Genomic DNA, 20,774 nt, shown 5'->3' with positions numbered 1-20,774 from the left:
AGATCGAGTTTGTTTGCACATGAAGGAGATGAAGCGTGCATGAATTTCACACAAGTGTGTGCCTTGTTTAGGGGTTTGTTGCTAATTAATTGTATGGTGGCTGGGGCACTATTGCAATTTTTTTTATGCCAAAACAATCCTTTCCTCTCATTTTCTTCTGTCTCTTCTGCTCTCATTCCGTACATCTTTTTATCCTGTAACAGACGAGTGGTTTTCCAAAGGTAAGCTTTTCTCTCTTTTTTTTTTTTCTTTCTTTTTTTTTTAAAGTAAAGGCTTCGCTTTGCTTTTATGGGAATCACTTACATTTCACCTCATTGTAACCCATTATTAACCCCATTATTGTTCAAAGTTCAGAAAATGGATCTGAAATGGAAAATAATGCATTTATCCCATTTCACATTCGTTTTATGAGCTGCACTACTTTTGTAAAAGTAAGAAGGCCTATTAAGGGGACCAGTCACACAAAGAAGGTTTTTATTGATCTGAAGGAAGTAGATGTGGAATCAGTGACAAGTATCAGATTATGACACTGACTGGACACTATAGCTCTGTTTGAAAACCTAGTGAGATCCAAAAATAGCTGGCTGTTCTCTGAAAACTGAGAAAAGATTGCAAAAAATTGCTTTCTGCATTTGTCTTTTTTTTTTCTTTTTTTTTTTTCTTAATTGTGTGACTGGCCCTTGCAGCATTTAAAACATTTCATTATTAACCACCAGAGGGTGCCAGAGCACAGCATTTCTGATAAATCCACTCTTTATGCACCTTCACTTTTAAAGTTTAATCATGTAGACATATTAAATTAAATGACAATTGTCTAATTCTTTTAAACTTTCACTTTGTCATATACTACGGTGAAAAACAAGCCATCTGCATCAAGTCTTTAGTAATTAAATTGTCACATAATGTGGGGGTTTTCCCTCAGGGAATAAATGTAACCTTTGTCAGAACTGTGTCTAAAGAAAACTGTCTTTGTCTAAAGAAAATCCCCTTTTTAAATCTTTGAGGAAGAGGTTTTCTTCAGACTTTTGCTTCCAAATTGTCATAAATTACGTCACTATCATTAAATGGCAGATAAGATTTCTGTGTCACTTCATCTCTATTTCACTTGTTGCTCATTCCTTCTGCTTTGTTCAGGAAAAAAAGAGGATGATGGAACTTCAGACATGATTGACATTCCAAAGAGAAGCGCACCAGCCAAAGGTACAATGGCAGTCTTCTTGGATCTGAATACTTGGTTAGATTATAGATGAAATCGTGTAACAATTGTATCATTTTGTAGGTTATGAATTGCTGTTCCAGCCAGAGGTGGTGCGTGTGTACACTTCTCTCCTAAAAGAGAGTAAGAACCCATCGGTCCTGGAAGCCGCTGCGGGGGCCGTGCAGAACCTGTGTGCAGGCCGTTGGACTGTGAGTATGCACAAAAATGCTGATAGCTTCAGAATGATACTGCTATGGCTGTCCAATGCATATTAAACACACTTAACGTTAATTGGGTCATACATTTTATTATTAAAAAAAAAAAAGCTTGATTGACACTGAATGTACTGTAACTTTCAGAGCTCAAACTTAAATTAATTCCCAAAACAAACCAAAAAAAAAGCAGTTATGGAAATTATACATTTCATATCATACAGTAATATATCTGATGTTTCCAAAGTCAGTGAGTAATTATGTGAAATAATTGTGATTTTTTTTTTTCAGTATTGATCAGAATAATCATGCCATAATTGAGCAGCCCTAGGCAACTCCACCACCATTTATTCCTTAATATTTATGTGATTGGGTTCATGAGGAGGAAAAATCTGTTTCGTAATTTGACCTCGGTTCTTATTTTTGTCAGTATGGGCGGTACATTAGAGCAACGATGAGACAGGAACATGGGCTGCCGATGATGACGGAGCTGTTGTCTCATGGGAACGACCGTGTGGTCAGAGCCATGTCTGGAGCTTTAAGGAACCTGGCTATTGATGCTCGTAACCGTGAGCTTCTAGGTGTGTGAGCCAATAATACCCGTTTATGTGTGTTAGCCTTGGTAATATCACTGAATGGACACGAATAGAATCAAATTAGCCATATTTGTACAGTCCCAATGAATCAATCCCACCATATTTTACTCGATCTCTTTTTCTCTGTCTCTGTAGGGAAGCATTCTGTGCCCAACTTGGTGGCCAATCTGCCAGGAAGTGGTCAGAGTCAGCCTGTGCGCGGGCTCTCGGAGGAGACGGTGGTGTCTGTTCTCAGCACTATGGCGGAAGTGGTCGGCTCCAGCGTGGATGCGGCCAAATCCCTGCGCACCTCCCAGGGCATTGAGAGACTGGTTCTCATCAACAAAGACAGGTATGCATATATCAGTTTCTGTGTTAATAACTGGCTGGTCATATTGGAGGAACCTGGAAGAGGAATGTTTTTTTTTTTTTTTAATTAGCAAATGCTCTTTGAGGCGTAATTATATCGTTTGATAATCGTCTGTATTCCCCCATATAGCAACCGTTCAGATCGAGAGGTACGTGGCGCTGGGCTGGTGCTGCAGATCGTGTGGGGTTTCAAAGAGCTCCGCCGCACACTGGAGAAAGACGGATGGAAGAAAACTGACTTCATGGTCAACCTCAACCCTCCTAACAACTCTCGCAGCAATGGGGGATATGAGGACAGTACCCTGCCGCTAATAGACAGGGGTAAGAACACAATCCGTTCTTGCTGAATGGATTTGAATGCGTTTATCAGCCGAATGGACATGCAGGATATAACTTTGTGTCTGATCTGACTTTGTTTGGGTCTGTTTGTTAGGGGGCAAACAGGACAGAGACAGAGACATGATTCCACTAAATGACATGGGACCAGGTAAAATGCACATACTTTATTCTCATACTTTATAATGCATATACTCAAGGTCTAAAATGAGCTTTTAGCCACATTCGCAAGTTGGGTTTTCATGATTCCCATTTGTATCTGCTTTAATTTGCACTTTTAATATTTAATTGATTATTATAATATAATGTCCAAGGCTGCATTTATTTGACCCAAAATGCAGTAAAAACAGTAATACTGTGATGCATTGAAATTAAAATAATGGTTTTCTATTTTAATATATTTTAAAATGTAATTTTATTCCTGTGATGGCAAAGCCACATTTTCATCAGCCATTACTCCAGTCTTTAATGTCACATGATCCTTCAGAAATCAGTCTAAAGTCCTGTTCACACCGGGACGAATATCGCCGACGTTTAACGCCTCGTGACTAAACAACGGGCGCCAATGTGAGTGCGCACCGACGCGAAAAACGCGAGGCGTAAAAGCGACATTTTTTTTAAAAAACGCCTCGGGTTTGTTTTTTTTGGTTTGACGCGCCATGTTAAAAACTGGCCGACCAATGAGATTGGTGCTTTTGTTCACGTGCCTGGAGCTGCTGAAGTTACAGTAAAACAGGACTTGGTGGCGCTCAAGCACAAAATGGTCTTGCCGAGCACACAAGACGACAAAGAGAAAGTAAGGAAGGAAGGAAGACCCCTACAAACTATCCCTGCGTCTCAAACAGCTCCCTAGCTTCCTAGGTTGTGTATCAGTATACCATTTAAATGAATGTGGCTGACTCCCTGATCAGTGCCCTGACTAGTGAACTAGGGAGCTGATTGAGACGCACGCTATGGGTGCTTTGCCAGTTCTTGGCCATACCAATAGATGTGTATTATTTCTGTATTTTTGCTGTTTTTTTTTTTTTTTCTTTTACATTCAAGAAATATAGTTGAGAATGTCTATTATGTTTATTTGTACTGCTGTTTCTGACTACCATCTCTCATATATGCCATTTAATATCTGCTTTTTTATCTTCTTTAACTTTATGAATATCATAAATATTTATTTGCACTACCGTTAAGCACAAGCACCACATACTGTCAGGGAGTGAATTTGCACGTTCACTCTGCGCATCGCCAGTGAAAATCGCTTGGGTGTGAACACAAAAAAGTCTCGAAAAACGCTGGCGATAAACGTGTGTGATATTCGTCCCGGTGTGTACAGGCCTTAATATGCTGAATTAGAATTTGTGCTTAAACATTTATGTTGAAAATGGTTCTGTGAAAACAGTGATATACATGTTTAGCTGAATAGAAACAGAGGAACAGCATTTAATTGAGAAAGTAGATCTTTTGTAACATTATAAATGTTTTTACTGTCACTTCTGAACAGATTGCTTGTTGAATAAAAGTATCACTTTCCTGCAAAAATTCATATACAATGTGTATGTTTGCTCTGGAAAATAATTTTGAATTTACTATTTCCATGCAATCACTGTGCTGTGATTCACTGAGTTAAAAAATATCAATTCATTTTGTCCGTGGCACCAGACGCTTACTCTACGATAGACCAGAGAGGACGGAGAAACACTTTAGACGACACTCTGGATCGCTCTGACAGAGATACACCTCAGGTAACGTAAACGTCCCCTTCAAAGGGGAACGTCCACCCTTGTGCAGTTACAACAAACAACTTGTGTTCTCACCAACTTCCTTCACAAACAATTCAACACACCAGACATCCTAAAACCCACACACTACTCAACCTGAAACTTGTTAACCTACTGTAATTTCACTAATAGTACTAAGAGGGGTTCTCACCTCAACTAACTCTCTCTCACACTCACTCTCCTTCTGTTATCACTCACCTCTTCTTCGATGCCTTTCTCTCTCTTATCCTCTGTCAATCTCTTTCTCTTTGACTCTCAGGGAGGAATGTATGGGGAGAGACGGGGCTCTTTGCCTCTGTTGGACTCTTATGATGGTTAGGCCACTCCCCTCCCCCCACTCAGTGCATGAGCACGCATGGTATGTGTGTCCACCTTCTGCATGGGCTTCATGTGTACATTTAAGTGAATGTGTGCCGCTCAGTGTATTTGTGGTTCTAACCCTCATTAACAGTATTTTGTTATTCTGTACTTCAGTGGAAATGGGTTTACTAATTTCCAGTGTTGGGGAAGCTTTTTTTTTTTTTTTTTTAAACTAGCTTTCCAACTACAAGCTACTCCAAATTTACAGTAGTTAAATTAGTCAAGCTACAGGTACGTAAAAGTAGTTAGGAATACAAACTGCTAACAAAAACTTGTTTATTTTATGATTTTGATTTTTTTACAATTAGAGCCGTATTTATCTGGTGAAAAAACAAGGATCTGAAATGGGATGATGGCTTTAAATTAGGGCTGTTTTTAATCTAATTACATGATATGGTGATTAATTAATCGCAAATTAATCGCACATTAATTCTGGCTGAGAAATTGCTCCCAAAAGATAACTTGAAGTCATTATTGTGTAAAGCATCAAATAGACATTACAAAAAAGTAGCTTCAGAAGGAAATATTTTATTTGATTCAACATAGAATTTATTACACATGAACTTTTTTTTTTTTTTTTAATACAAAATATGAAATAAAAAAAAAAATGAATTAAATTAGACTCTAAATAAGAAACTAAAACTGCCAGTAGGTAACGGTAAATGTCTCAACGATTAAGTTCATTCATTCGATTCATTCAAACGGCTGATTCATTCAGGAGTGAATTAAATAGTTCTCTTGTTGGACTTGAAATGGTGCTACACAGACCGATCGGCGTATGACATCAAAGTACTGCGAGAGCAGATGGCTCCGTTTGCTTTTGAATTGCTCTCGCTGTACTTTCACTTCATAGTACAACGATCGGTCTGTGTAGCGCCGCTTCAAGTCCAACAGGTCTTTTATGAACAGTCTGTTGAATCATTAGTTTCACTAAGTTCGTTAAAAAAGCGGAAATAAATTCAGAAATAAAACTGCTGTGCATTGTGCGGAGACTAACAGTTCTGCTTGTCTTTATATTTTCATTGGCAAAATTGAACAAAATAGACAACAATGGGTCTCATTCATGAAACATTCATAAATATACGAGTAAATATGTGAGAGATTTGCGGGTAAAGAGACCTTCCCGAAAACTCTCCTCCTGATTCACAAATACTTCGTAAATGTCAGAAGTGATAGTGAAATGTGTGTGTGTGTGTGTGTGTGTTAATGAATTCCAATCAGTCGTAAATGGGACGCGCGTGCACGCCCATTCTCAATTACCATAAATCCTGCCCATTAAATCCGACTGACAACTATATATGGGCATCATATTATGACACCAAACGAAGGATTTTGGCCATTTTATAGGAAACAATTTCCATAATAATTAAGGGGCCATTAGTTTGCCCAGCCCTATTGAAATCAATTAATTATTTGATTAAAGTGCTCCGTTTGCGGATGCTATTACTGGCTCTCACAATAAAAGTAAAAAGAAAAAACGTATGTAATTACTATATATTTTTTTCAAAATGCTGTGTAAATGTGTACCTTAAGGTGAATTAAAATGCAGCCTTATTAATGAGCAAAACGTTCGGAATTTAAACGCACTATTTACGCGTGACTGGGAGCAGGTGTAGATTTCTTTCGTACCAACTAACATTTGGAAAATATGAACATTTTAATGAATCCGAAAATTTACCCCAGAACCACTTCACACACGATTTACACAAATTCGTTCTGCTCGTGTTTCATGAATGAGATTTCATGAATGCATTTGCATTTATCATATAGGGTTATGGGACAAAAACAGCACTCGTGTGATATTGCTTAACTCATGGTCTAAATGTGAGACAAAAACTCAAAACGGCTGCAATTTTGCCCCCATATCTTGAATTTTTGTGACTTTCTAACTGCATTCTGTAGGCTTCGTTGCGCAGTGAGATCAATCAACTGTATGAAATGTCAGATGATCTACGTAGGTCTGGGGCGGGGCAAGTGCGTTAAATGTGTTAAATTTTAACACGCTATTTTTTTTTTTTTTTTTTTACCGTAATTAATGTTTATTCTTTTTTTTTTTTTATCTGGTGCATTAAACTAGGATCTCATAGATCAAATTTAGTCAGCTAAAGTCAAAAACAAATGACTGAGAGGCCAATATTTCATATACTACACTGATTTACATTAAAATAAAATTGACAAATATTCAGGAAACAGCTCAGCCACTGTCATGTTCCATTAGTAGCGTCACTACTATCAGCTAGTTACTCCCCAACACTGATCACTCCCCCTCATGTGTCCAGTTTGGTCACATGACTGATGTTTCAGTGGTTCTATCTGTCATCACTTTGCCAGAAAATAGGCGATATTATTTGTGTAATATGCACAAATTTTCATCGCAGCTCTTTGATGACACATTACTGAATCACTTTCCCTCGTTATTAGTAAACTTAATGGAAGCGTACCACGCTTGACCTTCACGTCTCATCTGTTTCTCTCCACAGAAAAACTGATCGTGTGCATCACCCGCCGTGAGTTTCCTCCTCCTGCCTACTGTCCCTGCTGAGCCTCTGATCTCATCACTTACGGGACCATTGCCACTAATCGCAAAGACCCTTCCGTAGTTTTCAACATTCTCTAGTTGTCACTCTCCTACTCTTATTGAGATCAATGTGATTGAGAACAGCCACTACTTAAAATGGACACTACACAATGAATTCCTGTCTTGATTTTGGTCCATACCACTTTTTTGTTGTCAAATAATGGAAACACTAGGGACTAAAAGGTCTGTTTAGTCACATCCCCAGCTTATCAAGCTTTATAAACCATTTTTTTTTCTTTTTTGCTTAAGCATCTATTAGAACACTAGTATAGTATGGCAATGGTATTTTGATTCTTTTGCTTCATCCTGCTTTGTGGTTCACATTGATAAAAAGGTAATGCCAAATTGTGTCATTCATATGTGGCCTGCAGAAATTAATGTATATAAAATATCTCTAAGTTTCAACGCATCGTGACAGACATGAGGCCTATCTTTTTTTTTTTTTTTTTTTTGGGTCATGGTTTTCTAAAGCACTAGATGACCACCAATTCCCCTTAAGTTATCCATCTGTGGTTTTTGTGGATGGTCTCGTTGAGTGTTCAGTCTCTAGGAAGGGGTTGTTCTGACAGCGTTGATGAAGCATTACAAAAGAGGCAGAGGGATTTGGGAGATCATTTTTATTTTTTTAAACTGGTAGCATTCAAGAAAGACCTCTAGTGGTAGATGAGTACAGCTCTTTGGGACTCCTTAAATTGTAAACCTTGACAAGTTTGCGAAGCGCTCCAGAATGGGAGAGCTGATTTGGGATTTCTTTTATTCCCCCTTTGGTTTGGTCTTTGAAATTGTCACTGACGGTAATTATTTTCTGTGTGTTCCTCCCCCTTAATTTTTAATAAACAATTTAAGTAGCAAAAGAAGAGAACAGAAGAGCCTTTAACTCTCGGAGACGATTGGTAGCCCTGGTCTTAGATCAGTGCTCCCACTTTTCAATATTTTGTGAATCGGCCCTGCTGGTGGACCTAGTTCGGGTTTTTTTCACTTGTCTGAATATAAATGAATGTGTAAATATGACTGCATCTCACAAATCCACTCTGCATACTTGGAGTGCCTCACTTGCTCATCGCGTCGTGTGAGTGTGTGTTTGTGATAAGCGGTGAACAGGGACGTTCGGCCACCTTTCTGCCTCTTGGTTCCAGTGCCTGTCTGTGTAGAGAGTAAACGAGTGTACATTTGAGGATGTATATGCATTGTTTTTTTGTTTTTCTCTGAGATCCATAAGTACAGTGCTTGTTTCTTAGACTGCATATTAAAAATGCACAGTAAGTCTGTTGTAGATATTTACTGAATAGAGACTGAATAGCACTAGGGGTCAGTGGACTGATTTTTTTTTTTTTTAAGAATTTATTTTTTCCCCCAATGCCTTTTTAATCTCCTGTTTGCCAATTGTAATACAATGTTTCAAGACACTACAGTCGGTAAAGGAAAGGTTGGAGTCCGAAGACCAGAAGTCCGAATCCTGATAGGGGAGGCTGTTCACAAGCAAGTTTGAGGAATCAATCGATTGTTCAGTGTTGAGGGAGGCAGATAAATGAGTCTTTTAATTACAAAAAAATTGCATCTCTTTCAGGCAGGATTTAGCGAGAGCTCAGATCTTGATTCTAGCTTGATGAGAAAATAAGATAAAATAAAAGCACATTTAACTATATATACCAGAGAATATTTGTTAATTTTAATTATTTTTTTTTCCTTTTTGGTTTTTGTCCTGTTCTTTCTTTTCTATATTTTATGATTGGGGCTAATATTGTTTTTTCTGGGGTGTTGTGGGTGAATGCATATGCAATCAGTTTTATTTTTTAAATGAATGCATTACAGTTTATATCTTTTAATTCAAGACGAAAGGAAAATTTCTGTGTCGTGCTGTCAGTTGACATGCCGTTTCTCTGCAACACTAACAAGTGGATCTTGATTCATTATTCCTATATTTCAACACTTTACCTTTGGTCTTAAACATTGCACCTTTCTTTCATGAATTGAAACATGTAACTTAGCAATACTGTTTTTTTTAAATAAAAGAATGATTTTTTTTTCCAAGGTTCTGACAATGAATTATTGTGTGATTCACAGAGCATTTTTGTACATTAACACATTTAATACATAATACATTTAGAAATTCTTCACTTGAGAATGCAATGAAGTATGAGAGATATATTTGATCAATCAATTTTTAACACCTTAGAGTTCAGTGGCTTACTGGGAAATATGGTTGACGCACATGATATCATTATGGAATTGATTCAACTTTTTTTTTCCTTAAAAGTATAATTACAAACTATTGAAGACAGTGAACTTAAACGGTGTGAACTGCTATTTGTCAGCTTAAAAAGAATACTGGAAACTACTAAACTAGCGGTTCTCATCCTTTTTTGACTCTCATTGTCCACAAGAATATTTGAAGCCCTGACCGCACACTCCTATTTTCTGTAAAATAAATTTCAGGATTACAGAAATTTTAAGAGCTGAATGTTCTTTATGGTTTACACCCTTTTTAACCAATGAATTTACATGATGTTTCCAGTTTGGGATTTATTGGTCGAGGATTAAAGATAAGGTTTATATATACTCGATTTTTACTCGTCTTTTCTACCTGGTAAAATATTTTGGAGCTTGGCATAACTAGAAATATATATTCATTATAAAAATGCCCATGGAGTTTTAAGATTTTAATTTGCGTGTCTTTTCTAAGCCCCGAAATCACACACAAATTAGGCTATACCTCACATATTTGACAAGACTGGGAACCCCCATGACAACACTAACGAATTACAAAATTAGTTGTTAATTTAACAAATTTAACAACAGCAGAAACATTAATAACATTAACGGACAGAATTAAAATGAATTACAGTGTTGGTTTGGGTGACTTGCAACATAATGTTATCTGCTAACATGTAGGCCTTCTACATGTTCAAATAAAGTATTGACAAAAATGTTTTATAAAATAAGCCTCATTTTTCAGCTTTTAAACCATTTTGTAAACATAAATGATTATAGGTATTTTATCATCTCCCATGAACGATACCATATTCTTTGATTTTTTTTTTTTTTTTTTTTTTTTTTTAAATTATTTCCCATCAAGCGCATAAAAATGGTCTGATTTACACATACAGAGACATTTACACAAAAACACAGACAGGCCGAATAAAAATATAAATCCAGTTTCTGTCAGTAGGTGGCGCTTGCAGAGCTGTTTCCGCACTGTGAACAAAGCTTTTCGAAACCAGAGTTGCATGATGCGCCTTGCTAATTTTACTTAATTCTGGATAGTATTTACAGTGAGTTTTTCCCAAATCCTGGTAATCAAATAGATTTTTAATGATGATTAAAATATTAAACTGTGATACAAATCGTAGAACTGTATAGTAGTCAAACCGCAAACCATTGCATGTTCATTGGAAACCCTCAAACTAGAGTAAGCTGAATCTTTAACGACCCCTAGTGGGGGTTGGGAAACACTGCTCTAGACAAGGAAATATGAGACGGTGGTAAAACTATAAACTAGATGAGTAAAGTTCGTAGACAAACTTTAAGTTGGCTTGAAAAAGCCTAGCCAGAAAGTTTGGAGTTGTTTTAAAAGCTTGAAGCTTGAAATAGTTTTAGTTTAGTAGTTTAAAAGCTTGATAGTGTGCTGCAAAAAATAAAAGTCTGTTTATGTAATATGTGTTTGTTCTGTGTATAATAATTATGTATATATTAATACACACACATACATGTATATATTTAAGAAAAATGTTATATTTATATATAAAATATTTATATTTAAATATAAAATATATTTATTTATACATGCATATATTTCTTAAATGTATACATGTATGTGTGTATTTATATATAATTATTAATCGCAATTAATCGTTGTGCAGCCCTATGTGTGCGTGACAGATAGATAGATAGTAGATAGATAGTAAGTTAGATAGTCAGTAAGTTAGATAGATAGATAGTTAATTAGATAGTATTAGATAGATTGATTGATGGATAGTAAGTTAGATAGATAGATAGTTAGTTAGTAAGTTATATAGTTAATTAGTTAGATAGTTTATGAGTTTGAATGTCTCAGTAATGGTACATAGAATGGAAGCTTCATTGAGTTTAATGGGCTTCAGTGTGTTTAGATTTGAACTTGACAGCTGGAGATTGATGGAATGTTCAGATTTTCAATGTAGGTCAATGGGAGTTTTTCCAAGTTTAATCAGCATTTTTAGAAAAACTGTAAGTCGGATCAGTCTGAAAAGATATAGCAACCCGAGTCAGAACAGTCTGAAGGTCTGGGCCGAGTTTGGTGGTTGTAGCTTTAAACCTCTAGGAGGAGACACTGTTCAAATTTTTGGTCAGAAGAAGAATAATAATATTTTTATATAGCAGATCAGTAGGCTTTTCCAAGCCAACTTAATTACTATAAATAACTACTGATGATACTATTATGCTTAATTTCACTTTAAAGAAGCTTCCCTGAAATATTTAGAAAGCGTCTGATGTAGGGCTATACAAATGGCTTAATGTTCAAGAGGAAGTTTTATCAAGGAAATTTTTTATGACAGGAGAAAAAAAACAACAACAAAACCAAGACAAAACATTTTGACAAAATTTGTGCAGTTTAATAAATAATGTGTTTGTCACTTGTTAATAATAGTTCTTTATGTAAAATGAATATTTTGTTTTCACGCATGATATTAATATTAGCATGATCTTTTATTTTATTGATCTTTTGCCAGGCTTCTCAGTGGCCCAAAAAAAAATGGCTATACACAAAATAGTTTTAAGTGAATAATTCAACACTCGTTTCTCAAATGGCCGCCACCTATAATGTCTATGGTCGTAACGACGTGGGTTCACAAATCAGTGAATTAATCTTTTTGGTGAACCGATTCAAAATATTCGAATCACCGCGATCAAAACCTCACCTCTAGATGACGCTAGTGACTGACGAGTGGAGCGAGAGTCGGTTGACATGAGATTGTAATACAGCGACTCACGTGTCCTACAGATCACCTGTGTTTGCGTATGTAAAATTATCTTTGTTTATTTTGGATCGTAATATGTTTATCCTAGCAAGTATTAGTGAAGCACGTGCTCTTAGCGGATGAAAACGCGGTGGAAATACTATCGATATCAGGATCAGTTGACATTTTGCGACTTTCGAGATCGAGAGTATGACTGAACTCATACATTTATTTGCTATTTGATACAAAATAACATGAATGTTTTGAATTTAGTTTAAAATTGCCTGATCACTCCTCAAACTTTCAATCACAGCCTCTTTGTCTTCTCTATGTTTATAGGCCCATCAAAGCAATGTAAAAGCCTCTGTTTATCCTTTTTTTTTTTTTTAGTCTGCAGCTGTTGGATTTGAATTTATAACACAAAGTAAGTAAATATATACTCGCAAAATTGAAGAAAGTTGTATTTTTCTGGATCATTAACAGCTTTACCTTTTGTTTTGAAGTTTCTAAATGTATTTTAGACTGAAGTTGACGCCAGCATGTGGAAGTATCAGCATCCTGACTTTGCATTATTCCTACTTGGTGAACTTCAGAAGCAGCAGCAGGGAAGCATCTTCTGTGACACACTTCTGCAGACGGAGGGTAAGAGCAGAGATCTTCTGTGTTGGAGATTGTAAACTCATTGTCATTGGAAAAAAACTGTCAACTTTATTACTTGCATATTGTAAACAAATCATGAAGACCTGATGTGATGATTTCCAGTCAGTAAATGTTGACAGAGACCATATAAATGAATATCTACTGTTATAAATGAATCCTATGTGTCGTACAATTTTAAGTAAAAAAGTATTGTCTTGTTTTCAGAAAAAATAAGTAACAATTAAGTGAGTTTTTCCTTAAAACAAGTAAAATAATCTGCCTATGGGGTAAGCAATATAATCTTGTTTTCGATTTGAAATAAGATTTTTTTGCTTACCCCATTGGACCCCAATTTTGACTTATTATTTTTTTTTCTGAAAACAAGACAATAATTTTATACTTGTCTAGAAAATCCTTTTTCATTTAAGAATTTTTAGATATTTAGACTAGAAACAAGAAAAAAACTCAGTAAGAAAAGCATTTTTGCATTGTAGACTTCTGCTTCCTGTATTGTGGTACTTGAAAAATAATTTTTCCTATGCTTTGACATTTAGATTTATTCATTTAGCAGACGCTTTTATCCAAAGCGACTTACAATTGAGGAATACAACAATTGATTCATCTTATAGAGGCAATAAATACAAGAAGAGAGTAGATTAGCTTGTGTTTGCTAATTTCGCTTACAAAACAGGAGAATGTATTTTTAAGGATCAACCACCTGCTACAACATGAAAACAGATGCTACAGCGATAGAAAGTCAAACCGGCTATGAAATTCTGTGATCATTGGTAATTTACTCAGTGTAAGACTCATAACAAAGCTGACAGATGTTTTACTTCTTAATCTGAGAAAACAAGATTAGTTCATTATGCTATTAAATTATTCCCGCATTCTCCACCAATTTCTGGAGAAAAAAAACTTTATTGGTATTGGTTAACTGGTAATACAATGTTTCAGACATTGTTCAGACATCGCTGAAGAGATTAGTTTTCAGCTGAATATTGTCAGGGATTTGGCTGTCTGGATAGGATTGGAAAGAATATTCCACCAGCAAGTAACAGTGGAACGAAAACAATGCTTTTCCTATAATCTAAAATGACTTTTCAATTCTTCAGGTGTCTGTGTTCCAGCTCACAGTTGTGTGTTAGCTGCTCTAAGCCCCATCTTCTCAAGAATCCTGTCCATGTCCCCTGCTCCACAAGCAGGGCAGAACAGGCTTCTGAGCCTTGAGGCTGTAGGATCTCATGCATTACTGAAGCTAGTTGGGTTCCTGTACACGGGGGGAATGGAGATCGAGAGTCAAAGCGAACATGAGGAAATAATGGCTGCTGCCCACAGACTTGGACTCAAAAACCTTTTTGAAAAAAAGAGAGTGTGGGTGGGCAAAGGAGTTGTGGATGTTGGGAGATGCTGGAAAGAGACTGGTGTACAGACTGAAGACAACATGAAGAACCAGGAAAGTGAAATTGTGTCTGAACCTTTGAAGACACAAAGCACTGTATCTTCAGTGCAACCTTGTGGCTTGTTGGAGCCTGATTTGCCACCATCGCAGTTGTTTGATGAAGCCAATCCAACTAGAGGTTTTAATTTGATCAGTAACGTCACTGTTCCTTCCCTCGCTGATGTGACAGAAGCATCGGTATCGAACCATCATAAAACAAAAGCCATGAAAAGGTGGAAAATGGCAAAGAGAGAAAGCCAGTTAAAAAAATTAACTCAACAACAAAACCAGATAAAGATTCTTAATGTTGAAGGAACCAAATCAAACCAAACTGGAGTGGTGGAAAGGAGTAAGACTGTTTCAGGGAAGGACTTCCAGAAGCTTTTAGAGGCAGATAACGGACAAAAAAACACCACTGCTGAACAGAAAGAGGCCAAATTGGACCAGCTTAAAGTCAAGATAAAACTGAGGAGAATGAGTGGAGCTTTCTGGGAGAGTAACCTCCTCGTTTCCGTCCAAGGTGAGAGTGAGACGAAGCCAGAAGAAGTGAAAGAGTGTGGACCTCGAACTCAGGTAAAGATTTATATTCAAAATCTCTGTGCTATATTTGTTGCCATTTATAACAGAACTTAGACAAATAAAGCATTGTTTATATATTCCACACACACACACACACACACACACACACACACACACACACACACACACACACACACACACACACAGAATAGATTCTTTGATGAATGGAAAGTTTAAAAGAACAGCATTTATTTGATTGAAACAGAAATCTTTACTCTCACTTTTGATCAATTGAATGCATTACATTTTATCATACAACCTCTGCATGTTTGGCAAAATATATGACTAATATTAACATTAACATCAATATATACAGTACTGGTCAAATGTTTGGAGACATTACTATTTTTTAAAGGTGCCCTAGATTCAAAAATTTAAATTTACCTCGGCATAGTTAAATAACGAATTCAGTACATGGAAATGACATACAGTGAGTCTCAAACTCCATTTTTTCCTCCTCCTTATATAAATCTCATTTGTTTAAAAGACCTCCGAAGAATAGGCGAATCTCAACATAACACCGTTACGTAACAGTCGGGATCATTAATATGTACGCCCCCAATATTTGCATATACCAGCCCATGATCGAGGCATTACACAAGGGTAGGATGTCTGGATGTGCACAGGTGAATCATCAGACTAGGTAAGCAAGCAAGGAAAACAGTGAAAAATGGCAGATGGAGCAATAATAACTGACATGATCCATGATATCATGATATTTTTAGTGATATTTGTGAATTGTCTTTCTAAATGTTTCGTTAGCATGTTGCTAATGTACTGTTAAATGTGGTTAAAGCTACCATAATTTATTACTGTATTCACAGAGACGAGCCGTCGCTATTTACATTTTTAAACACTTTGTCTGTATAATTCATAAACACAACTTCATTCTTTATAAATCTCTCCAACAGTGTAGCATTTAGCCGTTAGCCATGGAGCACAGCCTCAAATTAATTCAGAATCAAATGTAAACATCCAAATAAATACTATACTCACATGACCCGAAGCATGCATGCAGCATACATGATGAACATCGTGTAAAGTTCCATTTGAGGGTTATATTAGCTGTTTGAACTTTGTAAATGCATTGTATTATAGAGTCGCGAGTTCGATGGGCAGGGAGCGCAAGATTTAAAGGGCCAGCAGCCCCTGAATCGGTGCATAGTTAATGATGCCCCAAAATAGGCAGTTAAAAAAATTAATAAAAAAAAAATGTATGGGGTATTTTGAGCTGAAACTTAAGACACATTCAGGGGACACCTTCGACTTATATTACATTAAAATTCAGCTTTGCATCAAAGTATATTAAAATAGAAATATATATCAAACCAAAAATTATTCAGACATTTTATATATTTTTACTAGTGGGTGCAGCACACTATAGTTAATTTATGTAAGTGAGGATAGCAAAATAAAGTAAACTGTGACATATTATACCCAAGAATTCTTCATACAGTGGACTACCAGTAAAATAAAAATAATAAAAAATTTGGAACCAAAACGTATTCAGACACTTTTACCTGACCATGTTTTGCTTAAATGTTATCTGACATAATTAAAAATATTTTTTTCTGACACAGTTTAACTGATGATCTGAGATCATATTTTATTACCAATTTTTTAAACGATAGTGAATAAACTGTATTAATGAATGAAATGTTCAAGGTGTCTGAATAAATTTTTGACTGTATATAAAAAAAAAAAAAAAAATAGATCAAAAGTGACACTAAGGACTCTTACATTACAATTCACCACAACAATACAATTTCCACAAAAATATTAAGCAACACAACTGTTATCAATGTTTTCAACACTGATAACAATAAGAAATTGAGCATTGAGTACCAAATCAGTATATTAGAATGATTTCTGAAGGATCATGTGACACTGAAGACTGAAAATTCATGAATAAATAAAAATAAATTTTAAACATTAAAACAGAAAACAATTACTTATATTACAGTATATTACAGTTTTTACCCTATATTTTTGATAAGTAAAAATGCACCGTTGGTAAGTATAAGCATGCTTTATTTGGTTAAATATATTACAGTACTTGTATAAAATTAAGTCCTACTTTTCTACAGCAAAATTTCCTTTCAATATGTTCTCCTATGTTCTTTTTATAATCTTATTTTTACTCTATATCTGACTAAAGAGCTTCCCATCTAATGTACTTCATGGTCAAAGTCTTGAAACTCTCACCCCACCAACGGACCTGCCTGTTTCACCCTCTAATTCCTCCACGCATGCCTCTTCAGATAAATGTCTTCATACTCCACATCACATTTCTGTCTCTTCCCCTTTGGAAATACCAACATTATCTTCCAGCCCTCCCCAAGCAGACGAATCTGATGAACATATTGCAATGCTCTTGGAGGATATGTTCATGATGGGTTTAAACATCCTGCCGTTGGAGCCATTAGACAGAAATCTGAATGAACAAGATCAGCTAGGTCCTCTTCAGGAACAAAAAGTTGGGCAAATGGGCGCTGAGGCTTCTACTCAAGATGCTTGTCTTTTTGTGCAAAGTTGTGAACCGGATCAAAGGGAATCTGATGTTAGCAAGACAGCAGCTCTAATTGGGTCTCCAGGACAAAGAGGTAAAGGTAAAGTATAATCTTGGAATGTCTTTGGTTCATGATACTTTGCATCCCTGACTTTACTAATTTTTTTTTTTTGTTAGACCACAATCAGTCAAGATCCAATACAGTCAAGCTCCTGAGTCAGTTAACTAAACAGGACCACTTGAACAAAGTTCAGAATCTGGCGACTGTGTCAAGAAACTCTACCCCCTCACTTACAGAAGGCTTGATTTTAACCCCAAAAGCCACAGCTGTCCCAGACTCTGTTGTAGAAGGTGAAATGCCAAGCCTTGTTATGACCAGCATACCTGATGACAGGCCAGATTTCAATCTGCAAAAATGCCTTTCTCCCCTTGAATCAGAAAAAGGAGACAGTGATGTTCCATCAAAACCGTCACACAGGCAGGATTCAGAAACACAAAACTTTCCCTCGTGGCTTTCTGAATCACCACTGATATTGGACTTCCCTCTAAGATCAATGATTGATTCCTCCTGCCCACGTCCACAGCGTGACCTCAACGCCTGCCAGAATCGATCATGCCTTGGCCCTGCAAACATGCAAGAATTAAAGACTTCCTTTTCACACAATGATTTAATCAGTGGGAGTAGCTCAAACATTGCTCAGCCTGATGTGAGCAATGCTAGTGAGCGTCCTAAGCAAAGAAAGACGAGAAAACGGAGGCGTACAGCTCAAAAGTCAAAAGTGAAAGGGGACACAAAGTGTCAAAACCTTGAAAATGAGGATCAACTTCAACCGAGGATATCCGAGTGTGATGAGCCTCATTGTGGAAACATTAAGCCATCAAATTCTGATACATATGAAGTCAGTACTCGAATTACTAGAAGAGTAGCTGCAGGAATGAAGAGAAGACAAGAAATTTCTTCACCTCTCAGTAACAAAATGCCAACGTTGAACACCACCAGTAAACAATATGAACATGTAGATGAACATGTAGTTTTACCTAAACCAACACGCACTCGTGTTGTAAAACGTCGTCGTGGCAGACCACCTAAACCCAAAACAACTCCTGTAGATCCCCTGTGTAACAACGCAAAGAAATTGCCCACTTCAGGCCAAGATGATTGTGAAGAGGAAAAAACTAAGACGGACAATGAGACTGAACACTGTAAAAAGCAAGAACCAAATATACAACCGGAGAAAGACTCGACAGAAATGGAAGAAATAGACATCAACAGCAATTTTGCACAGGCAACAACAAATTCTCATTTAAAGTTTGCCGACCAGACGAAGGGACCAAGTATTCTTGATCAGATTTTCCATCAGGCTCTTCCACGTGTTGGAAGTCCCGCATGTAGGAGTTCACTGAATATTGATCAGCAGCTAACATCAAGACTGCGAAACACATCTTTTAGCCTTCAAAAATTCCAAGGAGGGAAAAGTGAAGACGTCACTAATAGTAAATTAGTAATGAATCGCAGTGAACAGATCAATAAGGGCATTTGTGGGCAGAAAAAAAAGGCTGAGACGTCTATGCTGATAAACGGAAAGGAAGACGTGGAGCTATCTGACAATCAATCGAGGTCACCGTTGTCATGTGAAGACATGCCAGATAACATGAAATGTTCAGTTAAACATGGAGATTTTTCAATCGAGGAGAACTCAACTAGATCAGACACTGTTTTACAGAATAGTGATTTAGAAAGTGAGATTGGAACAGACATTCAGGACAATACAACTAAGATTTATGTCCTGTTAACATCTGAGGAGGACATAACGGAGGACATGATGACATCTGTTGAGGATATTGATGATGCTGATCATGATTTGTCACCCACAAAGATGGACTGTGTTGTTGCCACCAATAAAATGATAGTGATGGAGGGAGTACAAATTAATTTCTGTTTGAATCCTGATAGTGCTCAAGCAGAAGATCTTGGAGATGAACAAAACTCGGAAGCTACGGTTTCTAATGAGTGTTCAGTTGAGATGACATCAGATAGTGAAAATGTTGACACCCAGGACATTGGCTGGGTGGCCGATTGTATGGAGAACAATGAAAAAGAGGATTTAGGTAGGAACGAAGAGGATCAGATCAAAGAAAATATGGCGGCAGAAGAAACTGAAGTTCTGAGTGCACATGAATTTGTAGAGGAAAATGCTCAGCTTGATTTGAATGAGGGATGTTGGGAAACCAACAATGGATTGGATGATGATGGTATTGTTGTGGAGGAGGCCCAATACAGTGGTGAGATGATCGATGAACAGATCCTTCTGGTGGAAGACGAATTGAGTCAAGGACACATTGCAAGTTCTAAGATTGCAGATAATCCATCAAAAAGAGGTAAATTGTGATATTTAGGTCTATAATTTTTGCACATTGTAATATCAATAATCAATATTCCTGATGCTGCTGTTTTGTCCTCATAGCTTGTCCTCAAGAAATAAGCACAGATGCTCCTTCTGAAGTTTCAAACTTATGCAGCCCCAATGTGTGCAGTGAAGATGTCTCAATGGTTCTGTCTGTTGGGGCCGATTCAGAATCAAAAGAGGACTGCCACTCAGATGAAGAGGATATTGAAGTAGATGTTCTTGGGGAGTCTGTAGAAGAGTTTCCATTAGGGCTTTTGGCAGCTAGACAGGCCGTCACTCTGCCCATTGAGGATCTTTTGGACCAAGAGGATGAGTTGGATACCACTGAAGAAGAGGAGGTAGATGTCACTGGAGGAGAGACGGAGTAAAATTTTATGTTCATGTTAAGCATACATCTTTCACATTTTGAAGTCAATAGCAGATGTTTGAAAGTTCTTAAAACCCAAAGTTTAATATATCAAATGGTGAGAATTCCCTTTTTTTTGGTCAGTTTGATGTTACTAAAGTGAATTGGCCTATCAATTTATTTTTGATTGTCTCACATGTATAGTTTCATATAAAATTATGTATATAATTATAAATAAATTTATATATTAAATAAGTTCATATCACACTTTTGGATGTGTGCTTAATTATTTGATGTATAACTATTTGGTGTAATTATTGGGGTCTGATTTTATTTGGGTAACTTATCCTTTGATGTTATATGACATTTTTGATAAGAAATAAGTGTAAAATATAACACAGAATAAAATATAGCAATATAGGCAAAAGAAGGTCAAAATATCAGGTAATTTGAAAAAAAATGTGATAGCAAATATAATTTTTTTTTAGTTGTGCAGCTTAACTTTAAAACATTTT

At 36.5% G+C, this 20,774-nt stretch overlaps 2 protein-coding genes across 12 annotated transcripts in view; both read left to right on the top strand.

The window, feature by feature from the left end:
- The window catches only part of ctnnd1 (catenin (cadherin-associated protein), delta 1), a 32,498-nt gene extending 23,088 nt beyond the window's left edge, over nt 1–9,410 (top strand). For 7 of the 9 annotated variants that reach the window (XM_067402571.1, XM_067402574.1, XM_067402570.1 and 4 more), the window contains 9 exons: nt 204–221; nt 1,135–1,200; nt 1,280–1,407; nt 1,841–1,991; nt 2,142–2,337; nt 2,485–2,675; nt 2,788–2,841; nt 4,344–4,426; nt 4,722–4,820. In XM_067402571.1, coding sequence (XP_067258672.1) covers nt 204–221; nt 1,135–1,200; nt 1,280–1,407; nt 1,841–1,991; nt 2,142–2,337; nt 2,485–2,675; nt 2,788–2,841; nt 4,344–4,426; nt 4,722–4,781 — 947 coding nt within the window. In that variant the 3' untranslated portion in view covers nt 4,782–4,820. Of the gene's footprint in view, nt 1–203; nt 222–1,134; nt 1,201–1,279; nt 1,408–1,840; nt 1,992–2,141; nt 2,338–2,484; nt 2,676–2,787; nt 2,842–4,343; nt 4,427–4,721; nt 4,821–7,302 lie in introns of those variants that run through there. The other 2 variants (XM_067402573.1, XM_067402572.1) reach the window with 2 other exon arrangements.
- A 5,056-nt stretch (nt 9,411–14,466) lies between these two features.
- On the top strand, nt 14,467–20,512 carry LOC137032880 (uncharacterized). 3 transcript variants are annotated; one of them, XM_067404873.1, is made up of 4 exons: nt 14,467–14,990; nt 17,328–17,605; nt 17,683–19,884; nt 19,971–20,512. In XM_067404873.1, the coding sequence occupies exons 2-4, from the start codon at nt 17,365–17,367 to the stop codon at nt 20,279–20,281; spliced, it is 2,754 nt and encodes a 917-aa protein (XP_067260974.1). In that variant the 5' UTR covers nt 14,467–14,990; nt 17,328–17,364; the 3' UTR covers nt 20,282–20,512. The 3 variants fall into 3 exon arrangements, with proteins under 3 accessions (XP_067260974.1, XP_067260975.1, XP_067260973.1); XM_067404874.1 differs by lacking the exon at nt 14,467–14,990 and having other exon boundaries at nt 16,537–17,599; XM_067404872.1 differs by lacking the exon at nt 14,467–14,990 and having other exon boundaries at nt 16,537–17,605.
- The last annotated feature ends 262 nt before the right edge of the window (nt 20,513–20,774 follow it).

This window comes from Chanodichthys erythropterus, chromosome 12 (assembly GCF_024489055.1).
Source record: "Chanodichthys erythropterus isolate Z2021 chromosome 12, ASM2448905v1, whole genome shotgun sequence".
NCBI lineage: Eukaryota > Metazoa > Chordata > Actinopteri > Cypriniformes > Xenocyprididae > Chanodichthys > Chanodichthys erythropterus.
This window is presented reverse-complemented; position numbering and strand designations above follow the sequence as displayed.